The sequence below is a fragment of the Corvus cornix genome, chromosome 2 (genome assembly GCF_000738735.6).
Source record: "Corvus cornix cornix isolate S_Up_H32 chromosome 2, ASM73873v5, whole genome shotgun sequence".
NCBI classification, from domain to species: Eukaryota; Metazoa; Chordata; class Aves; order Passeriformes; family Corvidae; genus Corvus; species Corvus cornix.
In genome coordinates, this window is record NC_046333.1 from 55,189,969 (window position 1) to 55,215,755 (window position 25,787).

Below are 25,787 nucleotides of genomic sequence, written 5' to 3' on the forward strand. Positions count from 1 at the left end.
ATTTCTGACATTGAGAAATATGCTCACTTGCTAATAATTCTCTACAACAAGCCATAATTTCTTCCATTTCTCTAAGTCTGGTAGGTCCATATCCTCTGTTTCCAACAGAATTGGAAACAACAGAACCTACATCTCCCTGGTTTCCCATAGGAGGGAACCTCAAATGTGTGTGGGTTTTTTCCATTTTCTTTGTTTTACATGTTATCTGTTTAAAGCAGTTAACTAACGGTATACTCACTGTTGCTCCAGAGATGCCTGGAAGACCACGTTCTCCCCGGGAGCCAGGCAGACCAAGGATACCAGGAGCACCAAGAATACCCTGAGGACCTGGGCTACCAGGAGGACCCTATGACATGAAGAGAATAATATTTATATTAATGGACAAAAATAAATGTAACATACACATCTGACAATGACACTGAAAATTTCATTCTCAGTTGCAATTTCTGCAGATCACAGAAGTTTCTATAATTTTTTCTTGAGTAACAATTGTGATATTTCACACAAGTGCTTACTTCAATAAGACAGAAACATGTTTGACTGTAAAAAAAGCCAGTAATTCTGGATGTGAAAGCTTAAAGATACTCAAAATGAATTAATTTTTTTGTATAATTCTAAGTCAACCTGGGGGCAGACAACTTGAACCTTGTGATCCCCCCAAATCAGAGTTTCTGTTGCAGCTGTGAATTGAGATTGTTCTAAAGGGACATTCACATGTTCCTTCCTTTTCCGTCCATGAGTATTAATTTCAGAGCAGAAGATGTGCTTAGTTTTCTCAGACTAAATATCAATTTATTCTGTAGTTAGAGAAAGCTGCAACTCCCCACAAGAGAAAAAGAGAAAGAAAACCCTGACCCAGGGATCAGGTTCACTTTTATGACATGTTTGTCAAACATGCCTATAAACAATTTCTTGTGTCTCAGTGGAACTTCTACATAAAGGCTTTGGTAAATTTGTGGACAAAGTAGAAAAGCCCTTCACAAACACCAGAAATATCTCAGAAGCCATAACATCTACAGGAAGAGAAATGTTTAATGAGATGTGATACTCAGTAACTTACAGCAGCACCAGCCTCTCCAGATGGACCTTTCTCACCAGCAAAACCAGGCGGGCCAGCAATACCTTGCTCACCAGTGCGGCCAACTGGTCCAACATCACCACGCAGACCTCGAGGACCATCTTTGCCAGCTGGGCCAGGAGGACCAGGGGGACCAGTGATGCCCTAGGATTGAGTATGAATATGATACCATTATAATATAGACCTGGGGACAACATAGATAAATTTCATTTTAAGTCCATGTAAAAAAATAGTCCCTTGCAATAAACAGGTTATCAGCTGCTCCAAAGCAGCAACTTCTATTGCTTTGTTAGCAGTGGATACCTGGAAGCAGTAGAATTATTGAAGTGATTTTTTTTTTTCTTTTTTTTTTTTACTCTGGGCAGGTGAAAGTGGCAAAATTTGGTGGGAAAATATATCTCTGTCTCTCTTTGGAGACATTAATTGCAACTATAACATCTGTGAGAAAAAAACCCAAACAAACAGTATCTTCCAGTTCAAGAGAATTATTTGCTTTGGATATTGAGATTTAAAATTTATTTAAATCTAGGGCATCTAAGAAAAGAAGTGCCTGATAATGGTTGGAAACAGCTTTGAAAATAAAAACTACAAATTTCAATCTGGAATGAGAATTTATTACTGAAAAATAAAAAATATTCACATTCTAAAACACAATGAGAGTTTACCCTGCTCAAGACAGGGGCTAGAACTGCAGGTACTTTAGAAAATGTGGACATACAATAACCTTAACATTCTTCTGCAGATTGGACATAACCTTCTTATTCCACTCCATCATGAGAAATTGCATAGCCATTGATTTGAGCAAAAGCAAATAAATACAGATTTTTGGAAATGGTTGGGTGCTTCAAGATACATAGGGATGCTTGATGGATTATAAAAAACTCAAAAATTAAATGCATAGGTCATACTCTGGGAGTTCAAACAGTTAGATTTTTTCTTACCCAATCCTATAAGGACCTGAGATGATTCCAGTGCAATTATGATTCATATAAACAAAACAAAAGTTAGGATTATCCCTAAGCAAAGTAACTTCTGACTTCTCTCCCACAGAGCTTCCTTATTAGTTACTTCATTACTTACAGCAGGGCCCGGAGGACCAACTCTTCCAGCAGCACCAGGGAAACCAGTCATGCCCTAAAAACAAAATTGAAACGAAGATTAGGTTTAAAGGAAACAAAAACTTCATGAAAAGCAACAATGTCAGTACTAAAAGTCTGAAGACTTACAGGGGGACCGGCATCACCACGAGGGCCAGCAGGACCAGCAGCACCAACAGGACCCTAAGTAGGAAGGATTGAAAAAGAGATGGATCAAACAAAGGCAATTAATGCTCCCTATTTAGAGTAAGGGCTCAGTCTCACTATTGTGAAAGCTAAGGGTGATTTTTACACCAGTGGAAGGAGGACTGGGCCCAAAACCATGCTGCCTATCCTGATAATAGGGTATTAAATTCTCACAGACATTTTAAATTGGTATCATAAGGCCTGAGAAAAGTTGCATAAGGCATTTGTGATCCAAATTAATTTCCTAGCAAGTGTTACAAGCATCTAAACAAACCTGGAAGTCAAAATGTGGAAGCAGGACGAAATCATCAAGTCCTCTGTTTGCACTTTGTGACTAACTCAGCCACATAGTGCAAGACCCTGGTATTGGTCTATTAAAATCATACAGTAAGTAACCTAAGCTATGTTATCCTGCAACATTTTGTGGTATTTGAAGTATGTAGGTCTGACTTTCTGCATCATCATGAACTTTCAACCAGTTCCCCAATAACGGGCTATGTGCATGTGAAGCAGTATACAGCTTTGGGCTATAAAGGTGTCAGCACATGAAAAGCCTGTCTGCAAATGGGTGCATGGAAAAATTTGCACACATGCATATGGATGACTGAGTCTGAAAATCAGACTGTGAACGCACAGCCCATCCTTGAGAGAAAAGTGTCAACATCCTCAGGTCAGAACTTACCCAATCACCCCCTGAATGGTCCAAGATAGAGTGATTTGGCTGATCTTCAGAGCAAGTTGAAAATTAGTTATTTTCTCTTCATTTCAGTTCCAGACTCATGATCTGAGCCCACATAAATAGATTGATAAAATTTACGTAATGTGTGAAAATCAGCATGGTAACTTTTCTCACAGCCTAGTTTGAAGTTTTGTTTCTTTTTTTCATTACCTTTTCAGGATTCAAGGCTTTCAGGCTAATGTATTGCTTGCATGTTAAGAACTATGCATTTCACAAAGACACAATTCACTCACTGGTGGTCCAGAAGCACCGATTGGGCCAATGGCACCTGTTGGTCCACTTTCACCCTTAGGTCCTTTGGGCCCACGCTCGCCTTTAGCACCAGGCTGACCAGCTGCACCCTGTGGGCAGAAAAACAGACAAAGTGAGGAACTGAAAATCTTACAAAGGAAACAGAGGAAGGTTATGGCATAAATAACAGGAAAGTACAAACAAAACTCACAGGGGGTCCAGCAAATCCATTGGGACCTACGGGACCAGGCTCACCACGTTCACCCTAGAGAGAGGACAAAGAAGAGAGGACTGGTTGGAATGGTCTTTAAAAGGGCAATTTTCTCAACATCATATTTTTGACACAGGAATAATTGTAGAAATTGTTACTTACAGGGATACCACGGGCACCAGCAGGACCAGCAGGACCAGCAGGACCTCCTTCTCCCTAAAAGACAGCCAAAACCATTTTGACACTGGGAAATGGCCTTACTGTAGTCAGAACAGGAATGACCTTGTGGTACAGATATATATAGTGAGTCTCCTCGGGTCTCTCAGATGTTACTGAAAATGCTTCTGGTTCTGATCCACCTTAATAATTTCTAATGATATGAGACAGCATAAAGGATCATTCTGAGATAATGTGTGGTTATTCATGGCTGTATCAAAATCTCCTCTCACAGTATGAGGAGGATGATGGAGTTTAACCTCAACTGGGAAAAATTCATTTGAATTCTGAATCAGAATCTTTTCCACATATAACCCGCTGCCATGTAGATGTGCATCCTCTTTCTTGCCCTCTCAGAAAAAGGTCTGGGGTCCTATGGCAAGCTTTATTGAATAGTCCCATCAGCCCTTGCTCTCTGAATCTGAAAAACTTAAAAAATTTGTGCACACTGGAAAGATGGAATTGGTTCTTATGGAACTCATCTTTAATATTCATGTGTGAGTAAACTGTATCAACTAGACATTTTTTCATTCAAAGAGTAGACTTACCCGATCACCAGCACCACCAGCAGGGCCAGGAGCACCAATGGCACCAGGGAGACCCTACAGGTCAAGAGACAGGACACTGTTTCAAATAAAATGTAAGTAGGACCAACTACTTTAAATAAGCTTTCTCTTTCCTCTTGAAGAAAGGTGTGGAACTTTCTTTCAGATGTTCTCAATATAAAGGACACATGATTTTATAAAAAATATATATATTCTGTTATTTTCCTTCCCAAAGTATGAATTCTAAGAAAGGAACCTGGAATCTCAAATTAAGGATAGTTTTGTGTAAGTTTGCAGGCTGCCTTTAAAATTAGCTGTCTGGGCTGAGCCCATAAAATTAAAGAGGATACTGTCATACTGAACAGCTGTGCAATGTCTGTGCAATACTCTGCTCATGTAATTTCTCTGCTTGGATGCATGAGAAGTGATCACTTTTCTCTCTCTCCCCCTGAATTCAATCATCCTTGGCAAGGGGCAACAAAATTAAATTGATTTGTATCAAAAATGAGCAGATATAAGCAGTAATGCAATACAGTGGGAAATGCAAGTCCTGAACATTCTCAGATATTTAAGTTCTGAGGTGTAGTAAGGCAAAAAATCAAGTAGAACTATAAGATACTTACACGAGCACCATCTCTTCCTGTTGCACCCGTATCACCTCTCAGACCTGGGGCGCCCTGGAACACACAGTGGGAAAAATTGTATTGCTAATGAACACAGTAGTTTGTATGAAAGAAGTCTTGAGCTGTTTACTGACAATCTGTGGATTACTTAGACATCACAAAAAAAGTTTATCATGCTAGGTTTTCTGGAGAAATGAACTTTGATTATTATTTCATTCCTATTGCTGAGTAGGTACTGATTTGCAAAGGGCAGGTTTGCAAAGAGGACTGACATGCTTTTCAGAATAAACCTGCTTCTTTCATGGGAAACCTACTTGGCTTCTCCCAGGTCCCAAGAATTTTCAATGGAATTAGAAATTGAAAACCATGTCCATGTGTATTAGAAATAAAGAATACGAATTCCCTTCAAAATGTCTTTTCTTTTGGTCAAGAGATATTCATCTGTAAAAATTCTTCTGGGTATTCATATTATACTTTCCATATGAAGCAAGAAAACAGCTATTAAAAACAATGACATCATATGGGCGGACACATAAAATGTCATCTGCTTCATATAACAAAAATTTATTTTCAGGCCATCACTGGAGTAAAGAAATCAGATCAGCACTCTGTTCTCTCTTTTTTTTTATTAATACAGCTTAGTGTTCTGGATTAATCTGCATGTCAATACATAGTGGTTTTTAAAAAGTTTTAGGATAGTACCTTAGGAAAGACTGTCAGTCTGTAAGACCAACAAAACCTCTACTTGCTGACTATTGAGTAATACAGTTTCACAGTAAATAAAAGTCATATTGGGATAACCTGCAGGTTTTTCCAAGTTAATGAAATTTAGGCATCTCAGACCTGTGCATGCAGTAACAAGGCAGTTGTCCACCTCACCTTTTCACCCTTGCCTCCTGGAACACCAGCAACACCTCTCTCTCCTGGGATTCCACCAGGGCCAGCAGGACCAGGAGCACCAGCAGCACCAACATTTCCAGGCTCACCCTAGCAGCAATAGCATATCATGTAAGTCAGGATCAAGTCACTCACACAATTTGGAACAAAATCATTACTATTCTGCCCATCATTCTGCTTGGTTGTAAACAGTGTGAGTAGTAACATTTTTGTCTTGAGCTATTGTACGTGTTCTACTTTTCCAGCTAGTGAAGATGCTAGATGTGAACACTGTCTCTGATTCTGTAGGCTCCTGAGGTTTAAGGTCCATGTTCCAAACGAAACTTCTGTAGAAAGACTACCCATGAAAACCTAAGAAACTACCCAGAAAACTAAGACCCAGATTCACTTAGCATCAAGCCAACATCATCATCTGTTAGATGATCACTTACTATTGCCCTAATGTTTGGGGAAAAATAGTGCTTACTAGACACAAGAAGTTCCTGTGTACAAGTAGATGTGGGTATAAATAGAAGTCAGCATGAATTTTGGTCAGAATCTCGGATCCTATCTCCAAACAGAATAACAGCATACTCAGCTGACAACCTGTATTCAAACTGACTTCCCCTACCATCATCTATGGCACTAAACAGAAATCCATTTAATATTAATGTGGACTAGCTGGAATGGAACTTTACCACTTGGAGAGAGGTTTTGGATTGCGTTCATCAGGAATTCAACAGTAAGGCAGTGGCAGCTGGAAATGACATACCTTGTTACCATCAGGGCCTGGGGGGCCAGAGGGACCACGGCTTCCAATGGCACCAGCAGGACCAACGGCACCGCTCTCACCAGGAGGACCACGTTCACCCTACAGGAGACAGTCTGGTCTGAGTGCTTCCTTGAATTGTTCTGTAGCTGAAAGCACTGGCTAGGAGCAATGACAGTGTGACGCATTTTTATCTGAACAAACCTTTCATTAGAATTGTGCAGCTATTAACTAAATTGGTCATAAGAACCGGCTCTAGTTTTTGACACAAAAATATTAAAATGAAGTAATAAAGTCTTGCATCATGATAACAGCTGACAACTAAAGTATGAATACTTCTTGAACATGGATTTTGGCTACTGTGCTTTTTCTGTTAACAGTGTCTGGCATTCTACTGTCAAATGGAGATTCTGTTTTAGGACAAATAATGGATTCTAGTCAAATTAAAGAGATATTAACTGGAAAACAATTATTTTTACAGTGGCAAATGCCTGGTGAATTATGGAGAATAAAGGTAACACCTAAAGCCTACAAATGTGACCTGTACATTAATACAGGTATAAGGATAAATTCTGATTCATAGATATGATATGGAAGACATGGAAGTAACCAGAAACTTGATTTAAATACACAGTAGATCTATCAAAGATAGAAACACCAGTTTTACTAAATATTTCTCAAATTATCTCAGTGTGATTAAGATGGACATTGGTGAATAATCTGATAAAGTATAATGGAGATTTTTAGTTATGCTGGAAAATCTGGAATTTTGTATAAAAATTATAATGTGGTCAAAGAACTGACTCAAGGGGAGATAGCACACTACTAGAAAGCACCAGTGATGAAAAAGATTAACTTTTATTGTAGAGCTGTTCCTCAACTGATTTTTTTTTTCAAACATTTTGTTAATTACAGAGAGGCAGAAAAAGAAGAAATATGCAGATATCACAAAGGTGGAAGCATTTGTCAACAGCAAGAAGGATTGGCATACTACACAGGAAGAAGTGAATAACCTGCTAAAAGGCTGTCACAGCAAAGGGATAAAATTCAAGAGTACTAGTACCAGGTTAGTTATTTAGGCACAAAACTGAGAATTCTGCTGTAAACTGAGGTTTCAATGGTGAAAATGACTGAAAGGGAAAGGTAATAGCCAACAATATGATGCAGACATGATAAAGGAAGATGTGATCTGGCACAAGCAGTGGGGTATTTTTAGGAAGTGCTAGTTTTGTGTATAAAGCATCAGTAAGACCTAATTTGGAATACTGGATGAAATACACCCTGGGCTGGGGATGTGATGCTTAGGGCAAGCTGGAGCAGAGGCATATAACTGCTACTGCTATGACAAAGGGAACTTGGCTTGGATACACTGGCAAAATGAGAGTTTAGCTCAGACATGATTACTGATACAGACTCGGCACTGAAACATAGGGAGCAAAAGTGCTGCTTAAACTGATTGACATAACTTATAAGAATGAATGGGAATATTTGTCATTGGACATATTTAGTCTGGAAGTTAGAAGAAAAGAAGAAGCAACAGAAGTAGGTTAAATATCAATCTCTTTATAGGTGGAGTTGGAAATCAAATAATTAATTGAGCACTTTAATAACTACTCCTTGCTCTACATAAATGGGATCTTCCTGCCGTGCAGGAAGGCTTCCACAGAAAGCTCTTTGAATATGTTTATTGACAGTTCAGGATTAAAGGGAAGTGGGAGGCAATACCTTCTAATGACTATTCCAGGTTCTGAATTCAGCCCACTATTTATTCAAAGACAGTACTGGGGGGGTAGGGGCTGCCTAGCAAGGGATAGTAAAACTGAAATGGTCAGGCTAAGAAGGTCTGAACACAGGCACTGCAAATGAAAATTCTCACATTCATCAGGCCTCAGTGTAACACTGTAGGATCAGTCCTTTATCATCCACAGTCTCATTGGAAGAGACATTAATGCAGGACATCATTATTTGGGTAATATTCATACTGCTTATACAGAAGTTTACTAACACTGGCAACCATGTTAACCCTAACTCAAATACCCTGACACCTGCAAAGAGCAGAGAATATTATCTTTCCTTCCTGGGAGTCTGCTGCAATGCACTATTCTGTAACAGAGAAGAGCTTTTTGCCTTGAGGAACATGGAAATGTGAATAGCTACTATTATTACTGAACATATTATTAAGACAGTCTGTACCAGATTTCCAGTTAGTTACTCACTCTTGGGCCAGCGGGACCGGGGACACCAAATTCACCATGAAGACCCTAGAAGAGAGCAGATATAGTGGTATATTTCTAAGGGAAACTTACTTGCTTAAATTGTACTTTGTTTCTTAGCCACAAATGGAAATTCTCAAATTGTAGCAGCATATTGAAAAGTTTCAGAAAAATTTGCAGACAGTCTATTACATACATGGAAATAACCCCTTTTCATCCAGCTGCACAGGATCTCAAAGTACACATTAGATAGTATTTTTTCATCTGAAGAGTTAGTTATCAAATTACAAGCTCTTTTTTTCAGGTATATACAATGTAAACTCTTTTACAGGGACACAGATGTAACTCTAAATGCTAAAGGTGATTATGGCACATAGGATGCTCGATTTGCAGATTATATCACACACTAACTGCAGCAGCTAGAGCACGGACTACAACTGAACTACCTCAGTTGGATGCCATTGTAAATTCACTGAAGTCAAACTGAGGTGCAAGAACCTAATTGGAGTAATGCAGGTTAGATTGAACCTTGAAGATTTTGAAAGCAATGTGAAGTAAAATATTTTTCATGTACTGCCTCTTCTGGGGGAATAACCGTATTTTATTTCTACTTAAGGCCCAAACAGCAACGAGCTGTCTTTGCTCTGTTTCATACCAAAACTTTGAAAAAGGAAGTATGATACAAGTTCCAATGCAAAAGGGACTATTAAAGTTTGCATGTTACCCTGATTGCTTTGTTTTGGCAAATAGATTCAACAGGCTCTTGCTTCACCACATGTGCCATTGCAAACACAGCCCTCAATGCAATGCCTGCCCCATCTGTGGAATGCCGTGTCTGTAACTCACCCTCTCGCCTGGTTTACCAGCCTCTCCAGCAGGACCCGAGGGACCTGGCAGACCCTGAGTGTAAAGAAATGAGAATAAAAATTTAGTTGAGGCAGAAGCTCTTCACACTTTGGGAACCATAGATAAGATTGAACAGAGCACATTGTTACTTACCTGGAAGCCAGGAGGGCCAGCAGGACCTGTTTCACCCTTTCCACCTGGGTTGCCCTGAAAGGAATGAAAAATAAGTGATTAACTTGGAAGAAGAAATACAGGAAAGTGGATTTAAAAAAGGGAAGTCCCATTAATGAAAAGTAAATCACAAATTGGATTTGTGTGGAGGCTGTTACTTACAGTGACTCCAGGAGGACCTTGAGCACCATTGTTTCCCTCTGGACCAGGAGCACCCTATATATGTTCAAGTAGAAAGCTGTTATCAAACTTTTGATTTGATATAAATAATATCTCTAAATGATTATGTGCCGAAACCAAAGGTTTCTGACTGTGTATTTTGAACTTAACCATTTACTTGCAACAACTTCACAGACAGAAGTACTAAAGATTCTTAAAGTTTTAAATTCTCATTATTGTTTTAGTTATTGCAGCACATTCATCCTTAAAGAAACTTCTTTTGGAATTACAGAGTATAGAAATCTTGCTGATAGCATTTTCCCCACAGGAGACTCTTTTTTGGGTCCCTTAAATGGAAGTATTAGTAAGTTTCAACTATCAGTAAAAAGCTGGAAATTTACAGGGTTAATTAGAAACCATACACTGTGCTCTAAGAATTAAGGACAGGGAGTGCTGTTTTTTTCCTCTTTTTAAGATAAGACCCCATGATTAATTACCCAATTAAGACCCAAGAAGGGGAGCTTTCATTTATCCATTAAATAATAGCCCCCACTGACATGAAGCTAAAATGAATGCATTGCCAAGGGCTTTGCTAATTTCATCATCTATTCCTGCCTGCACAAGCCAATGCTATCTTATAGAGGTTTGGAAAATCTACTTTTTTTTTTCTCTCTGGTAGGTGATAAAGAAAACTATCCACATACCCGTGGGCCAGCAAGACCAACATTGCCTTTTTCACCAGGTTTGCCAGGTTCACCCTGAAGTTGAAAGAAAAAGATATAGAAGTTTACCAAGACTTCATATTAGATTCAGTTTAAACTATTAAGCACAGACTTACACTCTCATTGCCAGAAGATTTACTGTAATATTTCTTTAACCCCAATTAAAACACACACAAGTTCCATCTGTCATTTTGGATCACTTAAATTAGCTCAAAAATACATGTCTTTTCAAAATTCTATGCCTTTATGTTCTGATATTATAATTCATGGCACTCCATATAGTATCCTATGCAATACACTTTCTATATGTTGGCATGTGTGTGTATGTACAGCAACACCCAAATCCAGGACATGATTGTTATCTGTGGCCTCTCTAGGACATGTAAATAACCCCACTGAAGTCACTGGTAGCTTTTCTTCAAAGCTGAGTGAGCTTTGGACATTGCTCCATAAATAACTGGTTTAATGGCCAAATTTGACAGAAATTTTACTGATGTGAATATACAGAAATGATAAAACGGACACGCTGAAATCATAAAATAGACATATATTATTCTAATCACTTGAATGTCAAAAATATCCCTAACCTAAGAAAATTGCTTTTTCATTTCTTTAATCATATTTTAGATAGCTGGAAAATAATTTAAAACAACTCTTGAATGTAAGGGGATGCCATCCAACGAGCAGCACAGGAGGATACAGGGAGATGTGTTGGATTAATGATAGAGTTGGGAACCTACAGGTTAGTCTGGAAATACCTTCATAGTAATAGAAAGTTTCTGTATTGTACTTACAGTGGGACCTTTTGGTCCAGGGAATCCAATGTTGCCAGGCTCACCTCTATTACCAGCTGGACCAATTGGCCCAACTCTACCATCTGCTCCAGGGAAACCCTAGAAAAAGAAATCATATTATTAAATGGCTGAGGCAATTTAATTAGAGTTCAGCTTTAGGAGAAATATGTCAGGAAGCAAATGTCATTTAACTTTTCACCATTGTTGATACATCACATCCTTATGCATCCCTCCCTTTTTCTCCTTTTTGTAGAACTCTGTATTTCTGCTTCCCCTTCCAGGACACAAGCCTGATCTGAGACCCACAGAAATGAATGGAAAGGTTCAAGCTGATCTTGAGTAATACAATAGAAAATCTTGCTGATTTTACAGAACTGTGTTAGAGCTCAGTGCTGAGATGTCTGCTTTATACAACTGTACTTCATTCTTTCACATGCAATGGGGGAACAGAATAAAAAGCAAGGTACTTACAACAGGACCTTCCTTGCCAGCAGGGCCCGGGCTTCCAGGCTGACCTGGGAGACCCTGAGAAAAGAAAAGTTTCATGTTTTTAGAAGGAAACCAACTCACCCAATACAACCAGATTTTTTTCTACATGCATGCATGCATACACACAGCAGTGCCAAGTTATCGATATACACTGTTTAAACAGGACTGTAAGTGCTATCACATTTCCACATGAAGCACACTGACTGTCAATTTGGTGGTGTGTGCTCCCATGCCAGTTGAAAAATCAGTGTAGGGAAAACCTGTTTTACTCAGAGAAACTAATTTAGGCTCTGCTTTGGAGGATAGTGAGTTTCAACGTTTGCAGATGCCTAACATTCACATGTGCATTGCAAACTTTCACTTCACAGGGTAGGGTAGGGAGAGAAAGAATAAGGAGTATAAATGTAATGACATGAATATAATCTGGCTGCAGCCAACACCACTAAAAGTGAATGGCTGTTTTCAGTGAAATAATTTGCAAATTAAAAGAAAAATAATTGAGATCAGCCAACTCACATCATTTTAGTAGGGTTTGCTTTCCTTTGAGTTCATTAAAGAGGACACACACCCCTCAATTGTGATCACAATGATCACATTTTGTAAATAATCACAAGTGGAAGCCCCTTACAGAAGTCAATGCAGTATCCAGTACAAGAGGACAGTGCTCTATCACAAGGCAATCAAATGCTACCACAACAAAAGTAACTAATTTCAGTAAACATTTTGATGCTTCTTAACCATTCCTAATGGGATTTTTTCAATTGAGTGGTGGAAATGCCCTAATTGTGGTTAGCACATGCTGAATTTTTGCAGTTGAATTCCTGAATAATTTTGTCCATTAATTGTAAGTATTTTTCTTTTTACGTAGTTCAAACTTATTCCACAGAGTTCAAACTTACTCTTGGACCCATAAGACCAGGCTCACCAGGACGGCCAGCATCACCACTAGGACCCTTAGCACCAACAGGACCACTAGCACCACGGTTACCAGCAGGTCCCTACAAAAGAAATACATAAAATTTTTGCAGAGGTAGCAAAAAGCATCACAAATCTGTATATAAAAGGTGGTTCAGAAAGAGTGACCCAGACAAAGTCTTACCATGACACCAGCTCTGCCATCAGCTCCAGGGAGACCACGAGATCCAGGTACACCCTGCAAGTCAACACAAAACAAATCAAGAAAGGGAAAGAAATAAATCTGTTCCTCTGAGGTGGATAGTGCTTACTAGACTTCAGCCTTCCAAGCAGGTCTGCTGAATTTGAGGTAAGTGCACCTTTAAGCATACACACCTCAGTGTAAACAGGTATGGTGAAAGAAATCTCTCTCACTTCCTGTAGATTTCTTTAAATTCTAATCTGCTTGGATCATTTTCAGTGTTCATTGTAACTAACAGTGGCTCTAGCCAGCAGCTAGGATCCCACAGCCTGGCCCACACAGTTCCACATTCCCTGTAGAGAGTTACCGACTGACTCTGTACACCCTACCCAAGATGCAACACTGAATCCTTATCTCTGCCAAAAAAATATCTAGGGGGAAACACTGCAATTTTTCATATTATTTTCCTGTGAATTCTTTTTCCTTCATGAAGCTACATGCCTCCTGAAGTTCATGGCGTGGCTTTCTCACCCAATGAAAAGTTTACTAGGCATCCTTGAAGACACTGAAATGAAAGCTTTTGCCCTCCATTATGTGAGCCCATTGTCTGTTTTAAGCAGTTAAATCCCATCACAAACTTTTAAGAGTAATCAAAAGATAACTCACTAAATATTACACAGTGGATAAATCAAAGCAATCTCTAAATATTTCAGGGGTAAGATAGTAAATAAGCATTTATGCAAAGCAAAAATTGGTTTGGTCCCAACTAACCAAAAGGCTCAGAATTGAAAATTATCACTGCTTAGCAGCATTAATGTAAATTTAATTACTCATAATTATTTAATTTGCCTGTGGGACTCTAGATTGATTTCCACTTCTCTTTTTGCTTCTACTTCTGGAACATGAAAAGAAAACCTACTCTCAGACCAGCAGGGCCTGGGGGACCAGCAGAGCCAGGTTCACCAGGGCTGCCTCTCTTGCCTTCCTCACCACTAGGGCCAGGAGGGCCAGCAGGTCCAGCAGCACCCTATTTAGGACAAACAGAGAAAAAGAAGAAATCAGATGCTATGTTGCAAATATTATCAGGCTTTTGATTGAAAAAACCTTCATATTTTGCCATACTTACAGGCTCACCCTTCATACCACTTTCTCCCTTGGCACCAGCAGGGCCTGGTTCACCCTAGAGTCCAAAACAAAAAGAGATGACAGAATTAGGCATCATTCCAAAAATCTCTCTTCTACCTGGAGAGCTTACTCATGAATCAAAAAATTCTTTTATCATCTAATGCCATGCCTCCCTCTGTTGTGAAGACGGTCAATGAGCACAACTGTATTTTTGGCTTAAAAGGCACAAAACCAAACATGTTAAAGATGCTTAGAAATTACAGTATTGAACTATGACACATTTAGGGCTGGCTCCTCTGCTGAGGATACCCATTGAGGGCCTAGTTGTGAGATTGCTGCCACATCTCTCTCAATATTATCAGCATGGACAGAGCCTCACAGTGACATAATATTCTGAGTTGGAAGGGACCCACAAGGATCATCGAGTCCAACTACTCCTTGCACTCAAAGGGAGTGCAAAGTGAACCTTTTCAGTCTCAGCATCTAAAGCAAGTAATGAGACACAGAAATTATAGTGTAGCAAGAAATAATGTCTGCATTATAACAAAAATGTATCCAGAGAAGATCTTTTACAACTGTGGACACTGTGTCCAGTTTTCAAATGAAGACATGCAATATAGGAGGTCACTTACAACAAGTCCTCTAGCACCACTAGGACCAGCAGGACCAGGAGGACCAAGAATACCACGGGGACCAGGCAGACCAGGAGCACCAGCAACACCAGGAAGACCCTGTCCAACAGAGAGGAAAGAAAGATATTATGAACCCATTGTCTTTTCTGCTGCATTAACTGAATTGGGTTTTTTAAGATCAAAAAAGTGTGAGTGTAGTTGTACTTACAGCTGCACCTTTAGCCCCTGGAAGACCATTAGCACCAGGGTTGCCCTGTTAAAAAAGATAACAATACTGGTTAATTCAGAATCAAAAGTGCACACATCTGACAATAGATAAAGTCTGGCAAGTTACTCACTGGGGGGCCAACAGGACCACTGGAACCAGGAAGTCCAATCTCTCCTCTTGGACCAGCAGGACCAGTAGGACCAACATTACCAGCAGGTCCGATTTCACCCTGTTGGGGAGAAGGAAGAACCCTCTATCAGTGTACACAGTGTTACGGCAATAGTGAAGTAATCCTACATCAGCCTGGCATGAAGATAATCAGATCTGTATATTCCCACTTCAGAGGCCAGAAAGCCAAGCAGCTGAGAGCTTTTAATGAATTTTAAAATCACTCAAGTTGAGATGTCTAGTTAGGCTTCATCTAAGCTAATGGCTAAGACAGGAAAAACAGATGCTTATCCAGAAGGTTCACAAAAAAAATCAGAATTAGAATTCCAGTCTCATTTACATCCATGTGCCTCCAGAACTGGCCTGAGGTGCCACAGCATGAGACCTAACTGACCATTATCTTGCACTTTCAGATGCCATTTGCACACATACAAAATGAAAAATTATGCCTGATCAGAGTGCTGTGTGATAGTGCTCAAAGTGGAGTAAATGACAGAAAAAAGGTTCTTGCTATTATTTTCAGAAGGTTGTACTCCCTAAGTCCACTACAAGAACCTGAATATAATGACAAGTTCTCTTCAGCAGTTCAGAGTTCACCCTGGACACGCAGACAGTCTTCTCTTGAAACTACATGCTATAACCACACTTACACCTGCATTAGAGAAGACATGATGGTTTTCAAAAGTCTTGCCTTTTGACAAGAATAACCCGAATGGGATCTCAATTTTTTCTCATCTTCCCTGCAGTTCAAAATAAATTTCTAGACCAAATTATTGGTCTAGAAAATAATACTTTATTTTCTTCTAAAAGTGGACTAAGTTTTGTCTGTAACACAGAATAACCTGGATTTTGTGGAAATGGTCAGCAAAATTTGGAAATGCTGTATATGCAATATACTTTCCTTAAATTCTCTGTCCTTCCTTGGACACTCAAAATATTGAGGCTCTTACCCAGGTAAAAAATGGTAAGATTTGAGCAATAAAGTCAATAATATAAATTATAGCCCGCAAGAGCAAAATGCTACTGCCCTAAACCTGAAAAATTGTAATGCAATTTCTGCATTGTAATTTCAAGGACTTAGACTGGAAGTAGCCCAATACTCAAATGCAGCTTCTTGGTCCTCCACTATCTCTGTAAAGTGATATTAACTGCTGCTTTGCTTACTTATCATGATTTGTGTCACCCTTGGAAGGTATATATATAAGTGCACCTCATAGGAAGCAGTAAAAGGATTATATGTCTTCTTAAACCTGCCCAACGTCAATCTTCAGCTGTGAAGTAAATGCTGTATTTTAAATTAGCATTCATATCTGAAGTTCTCCAAATACAGATCAGGATGAGGATGAATCTCCAGAGTAACTGATAAGAAAGTACTCTTAGTTCTTAGGGAGTGGGGGGTTTTTTGCTGCCTAGAAACTCTGGTTAGTACATTTCACCTTCACTGTCAAATGTACCAGTAGGTGCAGATGTTCATACCTTAGCACCAGGAGCGCCTGGGAAGCCTGGAGGACCAGCAGCACCAATAGGGCCCTGGGAAATGAAAGGGAAGCAGTTGTGTAAAGGTATTCAGTGACAACAGAAACAGTTTGCTTGTTGAAGTAAACAGATTAAAAAAATGCACATTTATTTATTCCACACATTACCACCTCAGAATATGAGTTTGTCTTTTGCAGTTCCAAACTGACAGATTTGGTTCACTACAGTTAAAGCCAGGTCAATGCTTAAACAACATTTGCAGTGCAAATTAAGCAAGAATTGGTAAAACCTTGCCTTGAGGCCAAACACCTGAGAAAGAACAAACAGAGGATGAGCAGAGGCAGGCATCTGCAAGGCAAGATGACTGATTCTACTATGTCTACTTGTTGCTGTGAGATTTATAATTACATTTGGACAAAGTTCCAACGTACCAGACATTACAAGAGAAGATACACTGATGGATTCATAGCCTTTATTTTTTAATGCATACAAATAAAAAGGGATCGTTTTTCTTCAATTATTAATTAAATATCCAACTCATTAATCGATACTGGGAATTGATATCTACTTTTTTGTGAGCTAACATCTTTCAATTAGAAATATTTATAATAAAACTGCCTCACAAATCCAAGGTAATAAAACGGGCCAGCTGGTATAACAAAGAGGAATTAGCTTCAGACATTCTATAACCTACTGTATTATAAAGGGGGTACCTGGAATTGTTGCTGGTTTTGCATAAGCAAAAAAAAAAAAGACCAAATCCTCTTTAGGATATATTTGAAAGCATAAACTTCCAGAATTTTCATTGCAATGACTTTTTAACATTTTAAATTCCAAATGGAAAGAAGGATAAAACATTATTTCTGTCTTAGTTTTAAAAAATGAGTGTTAATAACTGCTTTGCGTAATATTTATGGTATCATAACCTAAGTATGTGTAAAATAACTTCAGCCTGGCACAGACATTGGGACATAATGCAACGCTGTGCCCATTGTGAATAACAACCTATGCAATCAGCAGCTTCAGAATATTTTTCCTATAGCAACTCAGTTTCTTTCATTCATAATGTCTTCAGCTAAAATGTTTTGGTTCTACTACATCAGATCTTAGCTATAAGATCTCTATTTGCCTGCAAATTAAATGCCCAATCACATATTTTTTAAACACTCCACATGGAAGAACTGAAGAGAAATTCACAGCCATCCTCACATTCTACTCTGTTAAAGCACAACAGGTGTTTGAAGTGACAAGGGGTATTAAAATCAACTTTGGCAAAACAGAACCAAGTACAGCTTCATCATAGACTCAGTTTTTGAAGGTAGGAAGAAAACCACTATTAACTATTATTACTATTGTTCTGGTGTATTCCTGATTTGTTTCACAGTGTCAAAACAATATCCTTGTACTCATATTTATGTGGCTGAGATAAATGAGGTTTCCTGAAATCAGGGGTATATGATGGCAACACTAACTCCTTTTAAATGGACAAATCTCCATTGGATTAGCTCTTATTAGGATGGTTACTGTTTACCCGTCAGATCAGGAGAGTTGGATCTTGCAGGCCTTTCACACTAGCTCACAACTCATGTATCAGTGGTGAATGAAAAAAGGTTAGTGCCTGTTAGCCTGACAGGAAAATGCTGCAGGCGCAAAGCTATGTCCTGTTGTGCATATATGATTTACAGGATGTATATAATTATAGCCATCTGTAACATGTGCATGGTGTATACCTGTTAAAAAGTAGAAAGTCTCTTTAGTTTTGGGATGAGAACTGTTCTGTTAGACTGTTGGAAATGAGAATTCTGTGCATTGGCTGTTTCCCAGTGAAATGTGCTGGGAAACCTCATGAAATCACCAGTGCCAACAAGAGAATATTTGGTTCCTTTGAAATGGATGTGTTTAATATAAATCCTGAGGCTCTCATTATATTGTCTGCAAAGGGTTTATGTTTCACTAATTCTCTTTGTGATGGTCTGATAAGCAACAAAGAACTGTGTTAAAAACATCAACACAATCAACTTCTTACAAGTCCAAGAAATCCTCTAAAAACAGGAAGAGAAGCACAAAGCCTAATGGAACCACACTGTCAAAAAGCAAGACTGAAACTTACAGCAGGTCCAGTGGGGCCAGTGCTACCATCACTTCCACGAGCACCCTGTGAGGAAAGAACATGATAAACAGTTTGCAAAGAGAGCTGACTATCAGAGAAAGCCACAGTAAGTGGCTGGTTCATGACGACAGACAGATGGAAAGCCACTTACAGCTGGTCCAGGGGCACCTATTCTTCCTCTCTCACCAGGGAGACCACGAGCACCCTGAAAGAAAAATTAACTCATTTGTATCTGTTCATTGAACATAGATATATAGATTTTTTTCCTCTGCTAAGTCATATTACTATTACATTAGAGTATCTGGGTATCTGAAGTGTCAGTAATGACAAACATTGAAGAAAATACTGGCTGAACTATTTATCTATCAGATTGTAATTTCCCACAGCAGCAGCGAATACTTACAGGTTGTCCTGGGGTACCATTTTCACCAGGGGCACCAGGCTCTCCCTATGAAGAAGAAAGTTTGGAGGCTTAAGTTACTTAAAGGATGCTTTGGACAGATAGCATAACACTATCAGAGAGATTTTCAGCTTCTGAATCCCACTGTCTGTGTTTTCTGTAGCACTTTATAACATAGCACTGTCTGTGTTTCTGCATCACAGTATACAACAGTAACACATCAAGTCCTGAGAGTGCAGAGACTGCCGTTGTTCCTGCATATACTGGAACACAGCCAGATGGAATCCTTTTAGAAGGGGAGGGCCAGAGAAAATTGTTTCACTTGCTCAGCTTTCTTTACGCTGACATCTACTCTGTAGTACACACTTAAGAGATTGGACCTGGATAGTCAACTACCAACACAGATCAATCAGCAGCTGTTTTTTAGCTAGAGCAGAAGCAGAATGATGTTTGCTTTTGCCTTAGATTAAGGTGACGAAGTCCTCTCAAATGGCTTAAAATAAAGATCTGCCTCAGCTATTTTTAACTTAAGACCAATAATACTGAGTATTTGAGTAACAGCCATTAATACATGGCTCCTCTCCCTTTAGTAGTGTATTCTCAACAGCCTTCTCAACAGGTCTAGGCTGGTCTACAGTGACATGACTCATCCTAGAGCACTGGTATCCTGGATATACCTGAATGCACCTAGTCTTAAATGCGGCAAAGAGTGCAAGTTTTTGCCTTCATCACTGCTTTCAGCACAGTTATATCATGAACAACCCTGATTAAATATGCTGGTGTTTTCCAGCACTCTTACTTGTAACTGTTCTATCCTTTACTTAATTGCTTTATCTGCTTTAAATCTCCAATGACTGGACAAACTTTGCTATCTAAACTTTTTCTGAAGGTTAACAACTTGCAGTGATATTGAAGAATGCTAGGATACAATTAAAAACCCTATAACCACGTCGTGCTAAGCTCTTAGAAACAAGCAAGATGGAGAATTAGTATTTGAGTTTTTCATTGTTATATTAGAAGTCTGTGAATAAAGGTCTCCTGTGAATCAGTCAGGATTTCCTGTAACACGATGCTGCAATAGTGAATTTTTCAAGAACACTATTAGGCACTGAGGTGGAATGGAAGAAGAAAAAAAACTAAAAGAGAAAGAGTTTACCAGAGATGTTTCTAGACTATATTTCAGAATATATCTTTAAGAGTGTTTTTTTTTAAGGCTAGTGTTCAAATGTGCACTAATATGAAAATGATAAAAAGAAACAAGACTGTGAGGATCAAACAGCCTTCACTCAGCACTGCATCTATCCAGATTTTTAGCAGAAAGCCTTACACTGACCATGTGTCTCACACAAGTTTTGTAGAAAAATGAAATGTTGTCATTTTAACGTGCTTTAAAAAAATCCCACCCACATGCAGGATACAATCCAGAGAAGAGGAGAGATAGCAAAATCATTCTGAAGTGCTGCTGAATAGTCAATCATTAAGAGCCCAGTTCTGCAGCCTTTATTCACTGCAAGCAGTAACTTGCTTATTACAGCTGGACTGAGGGCTCAAGAATAGGGCCCCAGGAATGTTTTCTCGTGACAAGGTGTGTGTATTTGTTCTACATGGATCCACTGACTTCTAGATTATTGCAGCTGGGCAGTGTTCAGTGGCAACCTGGAAGACTGATTGGATGGGAATTCACATGTCTTTTGCTAGAAAGAGCTACAAATGCATTCTACATTTTCAGATTTCATCTTTACCTTGCTGCCAGGAGTACCGGGTTGTCCCTTTTGACCATCCAGACCATTGTGTCCCTATATTGAGTAGAGAAATAAATATTGATACATATATGATTTTTCTCTCAAATGGCTATATGCAAATCCTTCCTTTCACACAAAATTATTTCCTAATGTAGTCTTCTGATTTTTCAGAAAGTCTTTCATATCACGCAATATTAAAAACTTCAAAGAGGTTCATGCACTCTTCACTTTCAGAGGATTTCCAGCGGTTTTCAGTATGCTGCAGCATTGTTAGTCTTAAATATTCAGGGAAAAGTATGTATGTACTCACCCTAATTCCCTTAAAGCCAGGCAGACCAGGAGTTCCAGGGAAACCACGAGCACCCTAAAAACACACAGTGCATGAATGATTGTCTCTCGTATTATACAGTAGAGTTAAAAGGAAAGATGATGAATAAGTCTTTCAACACAATTAACAAGTAGATTTGGGTCATTATCATTCAAATAAGGAACAGAATCTAGATCCTAACCTCTCAGAACCAGACTTATTTCAAGACTAACAGTAATCCACCTGATTTTTCCAGTTCTGAACCACAGAAATTTCATGCATTACCATGTGACAGAACAGCTTTTTAAACTTTCTCTGCCAAGGTGCCTGCTTACCTGCTCCTGTGTAACTCCTCACTATGCCACTTCTGTTACTCATTGCATTATATATACTCATTTAGTGGGAATAGGGCAGGGAAACAAAACAAAAATACAACTATATGATATCCCTGCAGGTAAGGGCTGAAATTGTATTAATCCATATAAAGAAGATTACTAGATCATTAATGTGGTGAAATTCAGAAAGGTTGTTAGGTTTCATTAATTAGTGAACTGGTTTGTACCATATTCAGTGGATCACTACATACCTGAGGGCCAGCAACACCCCTCTCACCAGGTCTTCCAGGTTTGCCAGGGTGACCCTAAAAAATCCAATAAAGATGCACTAAGGAGGAAAGCTTTTATAAAATAACAACACAAACCATTAGGAAAAAAGAAAATACATTGGCAAGGCTTCTCTTTTTCTACAAATACAGGGAGACTGTTAACTTTCAAGTTTTCTTCTCCCTGTATTCAGGAAGTTAAATAATATATTTGGAGTGGTTTGGAAGTTATCTGATTTTCTGTACAATCCCAACCTACTGCATCTCTTGTACCATAAAATAATTAATTCAGGGACTTATTTATTTAACAATGTAAAAAATATGGTCAATAGAATTCTTAGCTTAACAATAACCTGGTTGCTAGACTTGAATCACCACCCCAAAAGAGATGAGAGACATTTAATAACAACTTACATCTTCACCAGCCTTTCCTGGAGGACCAGGGGGACCACGAGGACCCTGGGGACCCTGTTAAAAATAGATTGAGGATTACTTAAAGCATCATTCTTCACACACATCTTCCCACTGTTTTCTGACTTGAGTTGGGGTGTAGTTGGAGACTAACTGACTTTGCAGTTTATGATTCCAATTGGAGAGAGCCTGAATCTTAGTGTTTAGCTCTGTTTCTGTAACAAGATCAAGCAGGAGTATCCAAACATTCAAAGAAGTGCACATGGATAGGAGAAAGGGGCCTAAGCATTACAAGCCTACTTTGGTGTGCTATTCCAGTGTCTGTACATGAAACCTGTACTTACTGTTTGACCAGGTTCACCAGGCTCACCAGGAAGGCCTTGGAAACCAGGAGGACCCTAGAAAATAAGGGAGATATTTTTAGTTTCCAAACAAGATAATTTGTAATTTTACAGGTATGTCAATGTCAGTAGGAGAGATAAGACTGTACTCACAGGGGGTCCAGATGCTCCAGGTGGGCCTCTGGGTCCCATTAAACCCTAGGGAAGAAAAATTACAAAACCTTTTTAAAAACGTCACAATTATAGAAAACTTATCTGTAACACCAATTCTCAGCATTCCTAAAATACTGGTTAGCATCACAGTTTTCATTGTGCAATGTTCAAATGAAGTCAGAGGAAGTTAAGAGATCTGCATGAATTTGCTCAGGCAGTCCAAGTGCAAACATCTTCCAATGGCAACAAACCAGTGCCAGAATCCAGTGCAATGGTTAGGAATGTACCGTTATGGCTGTGAACTTTATGATTAGGTTTCTTAATCTATTCTGGCTTGTTAGCAAGTGAACTGATTCATTCTTTAGTGAATTCTTCCTTCTACCCTTCCTGTGCAGAAATGTCCAGAGTTTAAAGATGAGGGTCATAACGCATTATGAAAGGCTCTTACACATATTGTGTACACATCTATTTCCAATAATGATCTACTTCTATCTAAATATTTCATTGTTTTCTGGTTTTGATTACATTTTCTTCATTTCACTTGCAAAATAAGTCACTAATATACTCTCCTTGACATTATTTAGAATTTACATGTATCTTGAAAAAACAGGGTCAGAAAATCACTTCTAAAAAAGGAAATTTCTGCAGATTAGTGCTCTCTCTTAACAGTTTAAGATTTTAAGATTTATTAAGCAAGCAAACAATTGCGAACCAAAATTTAACTTGGACTTGTACAGTCCAAACAAATGATTTAGGAGATGTTTCAACAGAAATCATTATGTTTTTAATTGTTTTTAAGACTTTCTCGGAAAGTCTTTTAGATTTTCTCATTACAAGATTAAAATCATATGCCAACTTTTCAATGGCTTATGTAGCTTTCCCATAAGACTGAATACCTTTTATAAAGAGGAATAAATACACATTAATTCCAGGCATTTACTCATGAAAGTTAAAGCAATGTTGTGGATATGAAAATATGCAGTAGTTCTAGGAAAAATAACTGTTTCTAGTCTGAATCGTATGTGCTGCATAAATCCTGTTAATTTCTTCACAAATTATATTCCATAAATATTTTTCCCTTCACAATCTTTTACATATTTTTTGTGAAACTTAAAACTTCCTCAAAATAGGTAGATTCTACTGCTGTTTCTGTCAAATGAACCTAACTGGCTCAAAAATTGGAACTTAGAAATTGTGACACCTCAAATAAATCCTCATCTACGTTTTCTGAATAATCATCAGACACTGAGGGCAGAACTTGATTAAAGGTACTCCTATTTTCCTATATTTCATAACTAAGTGGATGCCAAAGTATTTTCCAAAATCCCTGTAATATTAGAGTATTTTTGGAAGTGGAGACAAGCACTTGACCAAGAATAACCCTGGTCATCCTTCATCCTGCTGCTCACCCATCAGAGGCACTGTCTGTGATGTCAGCGTGTGTGGTGGATTTAACCCATATTCTGCTATCTATGTACACTGAAAATATTTGCTAACATAAGAAAGGGTTAGAAATTCCTATGGAGAGGCAATAGACCCCTTAAATTCCATTTGTTCATAGTATACAGTGAGCTATATTCTGAGTAGTCCTCAGAATAGCCTTACAGTACCAAGTACTAACATTCAGATGTTGAGAACCAAATGTTGTGGCCCATTTCCTAAAAAATCTGTGCAATTCAAGGATATCAAAAGAGTTGTACAGCCATGGAGGAAAAATCATCACCAAATGGAGACAAGATGCTGAGTTACTTTTTAGGCCTGTGTCTGTTTTAGAGAGCAGCTTTACAGTTAATCTCATTCATAAAACACAATTTTCTGTCTCAATATGGGTAAAGTAATACTATATCAAAATACATGTGTTATCTAACATCAGGTTATGAGACTGATAAATTGACTCATAGAAGTGTGGTCAACAAACAGAGTTAAAGACAAGACCCAGCAGTGCTATACTGGAGATGAATATACAGATCCAAGACCATATTTCAAGTCCTAACACTATTTAAAACACTTTACATCATCATAAATTAAAGGATCAGTTTCCAGTCAAGGTCAACATATGATCAAACCACTAATTTTAACACTATTCTTTTCATTAATACAGCTGCATTAGTGTCAAAGGAAAATCCTAAACACATTATCCATGCGAGTTACCAAGTGTGCTATGTCATATACCTACCATAGGTCCTGGGCCAAAATCTGCTGCTTTAGATGGATCATATTGAGCAGCGAAGTTCTGTAGGTAATAAAAAGGTTGAAATGAAAATACTAAGAATTTTACTTCAAAAAGTATTTTTAATCAACATTCTACATGTAAATATCATCTGATTTGTTATACTTGCTATGGGGTTTGTTAAAGCAGCATATATATAACTCAGTAAATACAGCCCTATTATAAACACATTTCTATTCACTTATTTCCAAAAAGACTTGATTTTACTGGGAAGGCCCTTTCAAACCTAAATATCTCTGCACAAGTGATAGAGAGGCATTGCAACAGTGTGAACTGAAAATTAGGAATGGAAATTCAGTGCTCATTTAAAATTGAAAGCTTTCTTGAAACTCTCAAATTATTCTGCCTAATTTCCAATAAGGGAAGTTAAGCAAAACAGTGAAAAAATATGCATAAGTAAAATTCATGTACCAGCCCTGAGTAACTATTGCATGAAGTGGGCCCTTCAGCTTCAGAAACATCTGAGGACCATGCAGCCTCAGAAACACTGCAATGGATTTTTGATATTTTATCAAAATGGAAAAAGGTTCTCCACAACACAATCAAAACGCCTTTTCTTGCTTGTTTTATTAACGTAATTAAAATAAGAAAAATTAATGAAAACAGTTTGATATTTGCAACCAGCAAAATAAACTATTGCTGTTCACACTGAAGTCAAAAGAGCATTCTTCCATGCAGAAGGACTTACTAAACTTGATCAATACAACACTGTCTATGTATTCATGCTCCCTGTGCAAGCTAATGTCAAGCAAAGAGTTAAATCCAGCATTCTACAGAGAGTGCACGATGGACACTTGTGCACAAAGTGTGTACACAACAGCC

At 38.4% G+C, this 25,787-nt stretch overlaps 1 protein-coding gene across 2 annotated transcripts in view; it reads right to left on the reverse strand.

Moving 5' to 3' along the window:
• COL1A2 (collagen type I alpha 2 chain) overlaps positions 1–25,787 on the reverse strand; it is a 39,138-nt gene that overhangs the window by 7,356 nt on the left and 5,995 nt on the right. Inside the window, exons 6-41 of one of the 2 annotated variants that reach the window (XM_039548651.1) lie at positions 24,912–24,968; positions 22,736–22,780; positions 22,586–22,639; positions 22,245–22,298; positions 21,816–21,869; positions 21,233–21,286; positions 20,923–20,976; positions 19,184–19,228; positions 18,932–18,985; positions 18,781–18,825; positions 16,671–16,724; positions 15,157–15,255; positions 15,027–15,071; positions 14,819–14,917; positions 14,188–14,241; positions 13,981–14,088; positions 13,065–13,118; positions 12,865–12,963; positions 11,948–12,001; positions 11,477–11,575; positions 10,665–10,718; positions 9,964–10,017; positions 9,784–9,837; positions 9,631–9,684; positions 8,788–8,832; positions 6,575–6,673; positions 5,806–5,913; positions 4,927–4,980; positions 4,307–4,360; positions 3,705–3,758; positions 3,543–3,596; positions 3,334–3,441; positions 2,305–2,358; positions 2,159–2,212; positions 1,061–1,222; positions 239–346 (exon numbers count right to left, since the gene is read on the reverse strand). In XM_039548651.1, the coding sequence (XP_039404585.1) occupies positions 239–346; positions 1,061–1,222; positions 2,159–2,212; positions 2,305–2,358; positions 3,334–3,441; positions 3,543–3,596; positions 3,705–3,758; positions 4,307–4,360; positions 4,927–4,980; positions 5,806–5,913; positions 6,575–6,673; positions 8,788–8,832; positions 9,631–9,684; positions 9,784–9,837; positions 9,964–10,017; positions 10,665–10,718; positions 11,477–11,575; positions 11,948–12,001; positions 12,865–12,963; positions 13,065–13,118; positions 13,981–14,088; positions 14,188–14,241; positions 14,819–14,917; positions 15,027–15,071; positions 15,157–15,255; positions 16,671–16,724; positions 18,781–18,825; positions 18,932–18,985; positions 19,184–19,228; positions 20,923–20,976; positions 21,233–21,286; positions 21,816–21,869; positions 22,245–22,298; positions 22,586–22,639; positions 22,736–22,780; positions 24,912–24,968 (2,451 nt within the window). The remainder of the gene's footprint in view (positions 1–238; positions 347–1,060; positions 1,223–2,158; positions 2,213–2,304; positions 2,359–3,333; positions 3,442–3,542; positions 3,597–3,704; positions 3,759–4,306; positions 4,361–4,926; positions 4,981–5,805; positions 5,914–6,574; positions 6,674–8,787; positions 8,833–9,630; positions 9,685–9,783; positions 9,838–9,963; positions 10,018–10,664; positions 10,719–11,476; positions 11,576–11,947; positions 12,002–12,864; positions 12,964–13,064; positions 13,119–13,980; positions 14,089–14,187; positions 14,242–14,818; positions 14,918–15,026; positions 15,072–15,156; positions 15,256–16,670; positions 16,725–18,780; positions 18,826–18,931; positions 18,986–19,183; positions 19,229–20,922; positions 20,977–21,232; positions 21,287–21,815; positions 21,870–22,244; positions 22,299–22,585; positions 22,640–22,735; positions 22,781–24,911; positions 24,969–25,787) is intronic. The other variant, XM_039548652.1, reaches the window with a different exon arrangement.